Here is a 5,078-nt window from a genome sequence, read left to right as displayed (position 1 = left end):
TGGACATCGGGGTCATAAGGGAACGATGAAACCATGTTTGCAGCAGAAGTAAATTTCTCCTGCCAAAGAGAGTATTATTTGGAAAGGTTGGATCAACTTAGAAATGCGAATTCCTTCCCGAAGATATCAAATTCCGGCTGGGCATGGAATGCCACGTTGAACAAACACAAACCTAAATGCAACGCAGAAAGGACGGACCAACAAGGCGGATATTTGACTATTTGTGAAATCTTCGCCAAATAAGGGCCGGGCGAGAATCAGTGAATAAACAAATAGGAAACCATTACCAATGACCGGAATATTTTGGTGCCTTTGCCGGAATCCTGCAGGTGTTCTGGCGTAAAGTCGCAATCAGGTCCACGAACGCACCAAGTATGTACTTATGTGACTTCTTCTCGTTTAGTATCAAGTAGCAAAAGAGCAGTTCTTCCATGAAATCCCAGTCGATTGTCCGGTATCGCCAGAAATAGGCATCTACCATTTCCTTCATTGATCGCTGGAAGTCGTCGTACGGGTTCGAAGAGTACGTTAGGATGGCAATACTGTCATCAGGGAGATTCAGACTCTTCATCTGAGCTGATAGTGCTATAGATTCTGGTATATAGTCAGGGAGAGTGTTAGAGCTAGAACCGATGTCATCAAACGTTGTCGTGCTCCTGCTCGATCGAGCTTCTTCGATTAGTGAATTCGATGAGCTTGGCAATACAAAGAATCTTTGCGATGGACCGGCGTCAGGTGGAGGGCCAACAAGCCCGGACGACTCGAGAAGAAAGCTAGTCGAATTTCCTAAGTCATGAGTATCTTTGTGGTAGAAATAGTCGACGTCGACGTCGGCGAGCGCTGCAGTTTCATCGCTGTTATGGGAATCTGGTCGGTGACGACCGGCGGCAAATGAAGGGGTCTTGGGGTGCTTGCACCCAGGTAAGGTCCAACAAGTAGAAGAGGTGATGGCTCTGTGAGAGATACGAAGTTGTGGAGTTGGTTTTTTGAGCTTGGAGAGATAAATCTGGAGAGATTTCTTGAGTTTTATGGGCATCATTGGGCTGTGAAGGATAGTTGAATAGTTGAGTGGAAAATGTGCAGATGGGGAGGTTTTATATAGGCAAGATGAGGTAATTAAGTAATGTTTTGAATGTAGTATCTGGGCGGAGTAAAGGTTAATTTTCTTTGAAGGGGTCATTTATCACATATATCTCTCCAGAGATATTTTGACCGTTTTAGGTTTAAATTTATGAAAGAAATGTATTGAAGTACATCTCACTATTCAGGTAAGAATAGATCTTGGATGGATTTTGTGCAAACTCTTTACATGAAATGTGAGAGGTACTGATTTTACAACTTACAAATAACAATGCCTCCGTTCAAATCAGCCCATCATAAAACTGTCCCCCACAACGTCTCACAGCACATCTCCGCTATGTGTTGGGAACATCTCCGGGTGATAATATCTAAAATGATGATATTATTATATGTAAGAGTGACAGTATTGATGTTAGATGCATAGTTGGATGAGATAACATGTCGTCCACATGTTGAAGGTGGATAGGCAAAGTTGTCTGATCTATTAATGTGTCATGTAGGGAGAGCCCTGCCAGTAGCATTATTCGGGATCTCCTAATGGGCATAGACCGGATTGAGTGAACATGCCAGTGATCCATACAGATAGGGTGCCTATGTTTGACATAAATGCATCCAAATTGATATTGTTATTATGAATCCATGTTACTTAAATGTTATGTGGAGAGTTTTGTTGGCATCCTAGCTAGGCTGTTGAATTTAGATCGTCATTTTTCCATTGTTGAATATAAATAGCCAATTTTTCCCTTAAAAAAAAGTATTGGTTTAAATTAGGAAGTTAAGGGGATATTTGGAAACATGGTTGATTTGGGAAAAATATTTTCACTCCTTGATAACGACCAATATTGTATTAAGGCTGGGTTTTTTTCCCAACATGACACACAATTAAATTACCTATCCATAAGTAGAGTGCTTGGAAGGATTCTTGGAAGAATGAACAAAGGTAAGCTTGGTGTTTGGTATCATTTTCGTTAATTTCTGCATATGGGTTTTGTTTGAGACATGCCAGATTTTAGGTAATTCCACCACAACGTATATTCTGAATCCTGATTTATCTTTTCATGTTCATGCTAGAGTGTTTCTTGGCAGTTGACACTAAATAGAAACTTATACTGAAATAAGATTCATATAACCAACCCTATGGGATTTGGGTTTAGGTTTAGACGATGATGTCAAAACCACATAAGTAAGTGATGCATGAACACTTGTCCAGAATTTACTTCCGCTACTTCTTAAATGAAGGGGCACTCACTAATGACAAATGACAGCCTGCCAAAAAAAGCCTTAATACAATGCTGGTTACTATTGATTAATGAGGTTATTTGCGTCTTCATTGAAGTAGCAAAAAAAATATTTTCATAGTATAAGGCTAAGTTTGAGAAGAATGCCAATGCAAAATCTTACATACTGTTTTTAAACCTTGTATTTGCACTCGTTCCAAACTGAGCCTAATTAAGCACTTGAGTCTAATGGTAGCAATAAAAAAAAAAAAAAAAAACAAATGATAGCATAATACCAAGGTATCAAAAATTACCCAAATGGGTAACTGCTAATTTGATCTTGCTTTTTTTTGTTTTTTTTTTCTCTTTCTTTGGTGGCAAAACTTACTATATTAATACTTCTCTTTTCATTTATTATATAATAATTATGTTGACCTAGACAATAGACTTTCTCGAATATATATGGAAATTAACTGGTTTCATGTTTAATTATCTTAATGCTCCATGGAATTTCCATTTTGAATGATAATGATGGAGGGGTTACTTCTAAGTTCTAACCTCTAACAATATTATTAATTGTAGGGCCTTTAGGAATAATTAAAAGGGAAAAATTACTTATACCTCCTTTGATTCCAAGTATGATACATTTTAAAATATGACTAATTACATTGAAATTCCAACTAATCATGTTAAAGACATACATTAATGTTTGAGTTATGTGCATTCAATTTCCATGGAATACATTATAGATTTTGTCACTTCCTTTTTGTTTTCTATCAAATACTTAAAGCCTCCTCGTACTTTTGAGTTTTGACCTCTTAGAGACCTTCTTTTTTCACCTCAAACTTTATTTAAGGTGAAAGGGTAACGGCCTAAAATTTTATTAACCATTTATCAAAAGAGTGAACGATAAAAGCCAAATTGATTTTGAACTTAAACTTCTCATATTAGTAGAAACCCTATACTCAAAGTCTCAAACAATATAAAAAGTAAACAACGGTGTTCAGTGTGAACTTTCATGATAAGGGCATGGTTGTAATTTCAATCTGTGGTATAGGGTTATCAATGAAAGGGGTGTATTAGTGTTGCCATATTTATTTGAAACTTGAAGGTAGGTTTTTCATGGAGTCAATGTATCATACAAAATGAAGCTTTAGTTTCATAACCATACGCCCATCTTATTATGTTGATTGTCCACCTATGATGGGCTGAGGAAGGAGGGGGCTGATTGATTATAACAAAACTGTGTCGACTCAAACTTGGTTAGACTGAATCAAGAATTGGGGCTTAAAGTTTCAAGTGCTCTCTTTATTACCAGCTGGGTTGACTCATAAAAAAAAATTAAAATTTAAACCTAGTCTCAAACGAGTAAATATCGTATTCTCTGCTTATAATAGTTGAACTATACTTGCTGTTGTATTTATTATATAACCCATTTGGGACTTGGGAGAGCTGAAGACCAAGTTTGGTGAAAAATCAGGAGAGCCCAAGTCGGACTTCAGTCAATCTTTTTATGGGTTGTCTGCTTCAGCTTCTTTAGATAATTTATCTTGAGAACTTCAGGGCAGCTGAACCAGTTTAGCTGAAATTCTCAGTTCAGCCCTTCCAAATGGGCCCTTACTCATCTGAGGGACTGTCCGCTTCAGCCTCCTTGAAAAAGTGCCCATTTGGGAGGGTTGAGCTGAACATTCAATTAAACTGATTCAGCAGAAGATATTTAAAGAGGCTGAAATGGACATGGTCATTCAAATGATTGACACTTGGGCTCTTTGGATTTTTCACTGAATAAAACTTATCCATCTCAAAAAGCTAGAAGCTGCTGCACTTCATCCCCCCAAATCTCAAATGTAAGTTGGGATTATTGAGAATATCTCCTGCACATGCATATAAAATTCACGGGATGATGTTTTTAATGTGTGGCTAGATTTCAGTGCTAAATAATAAAGGTTGTTTATTAATTTCTAATGGGCCCAAAAATAAGAGTGTGTAAAATTCTTCATCCAAAAAACAAAAACAAAAAAAAGGAATAATAAGAAAAAAAAAAACTTTTCTTGATTAAATAGTTTTAAGGAAAAACGAAGGAAAAATCAACTGTCATCGTCAGGATGGCCGAGTGGTCTAAGGCGCCAGACTCAAGTTCTGGTCTTCGAAAGGAGGCGTGGGTTCAAATCCCACTTCTGACATTTCTTAAGCATTTTGCATATTCTAATGTTTTAACCATTCACACCCATCGACCAGATACTACTAAAACGAGTTCACATCTCTGCCTCACAACACCTTATACAACATTCCCGCCGTATATTAGAAATATCTCCGATAATATTATAATTGATAATGTCATCGGAGAACTCCTAATTATACATACATTTGGAACATCTCCATAGCGCTCTTGTGGGTAGCGTAGATAGAAGATTCGAGTTCACTGGACTTTGATAACATGTTCGCTACCTGCGGCAAAGTTTTTACATTGGAAATCGGGAGAGCATGTGATTTGTTCACAGACCTTGGTGTACATTTGTTGGTTCTGTTTAAAGACACTGGGGAACAATCAAATGCCACGTAGGATGGAATAGGTGAAAATATCCTTAGGAGCAAGACACACACAAAAAAAAAATGTTAATTTCACATAAACCAAAACAATACATTTTACTTGAATTGCCCCAACCACTAACACCAATGATTTAAATATCGAGTCGTATTGATATTAGTCAATAATGATATAAGATAGCTATGAATACAAGCATATTCTGTCAGTATCGTCTTGTGATTTCAAACCACTAA

General features: G+C 37.1%; 1 protein-coding gene and 1 non-coding gene across 2 annotated transcripts; one reads left to right on the top strand and one right to left on the bottom strand.

Annotated features, from left to right (window-relative positions):
* Positions 1–283: 283 nt before the first annotated feature.
* On the bottom strand, positions 284–1,036 carry LOC148869201 (transcription repressor OFP14-like). Its single transcript, XM_088969901.1, has one exon. The coding sequence runs from the start codon at positions 1,034–1,036 to the stop codon at positions 284–286; it is 753 nt and encodes a 250-aa protein (XP_088826027.1).
* Positions 1,037–4,396: 3,360 nt separating this feature from the next.
* TRNAL-CAA (transfer RNA leucine (anticodon CAA)) lies at positions 4,397–4,480 on the top strand. Its single transcript has one exon. It is a non-coding gene; the product is annotated as a tRNA-Leu (tRNA).
* Positions 4,481–5,078: the final 598 nt, after the last annotated feature.

The sequence above is a fragment of the Nelumbo lutea genome, chromosome 2 (assembly GCF_056320005.1).
Source record: "Nelumbo lutea isolate HS-2025 chromosome 2, American lotus-T2T, whole genome shotgun sequence".
Taxonomy (NCBI): domain Eukaryota; kingdom Viridiplantae; phylum Streptophyta; class Magnoliopsida; order Proteales; family Nelumbonaceae; genus Nelumbo; species Nelumbo lutea.
This window is presented reverse-complemented; position numbering and strand designations above follow the sequence as displayed.

What these genes read in the sequence shown, in the direction of transcription:
- LOC148869201 (XM_088969901.1), bottom strand. Translation starts at nt 1,036, where the DNA reads ATGCCCATAAAACTCAAGAAATCTCTCCAGATTTATCTCTCCAAGCTC.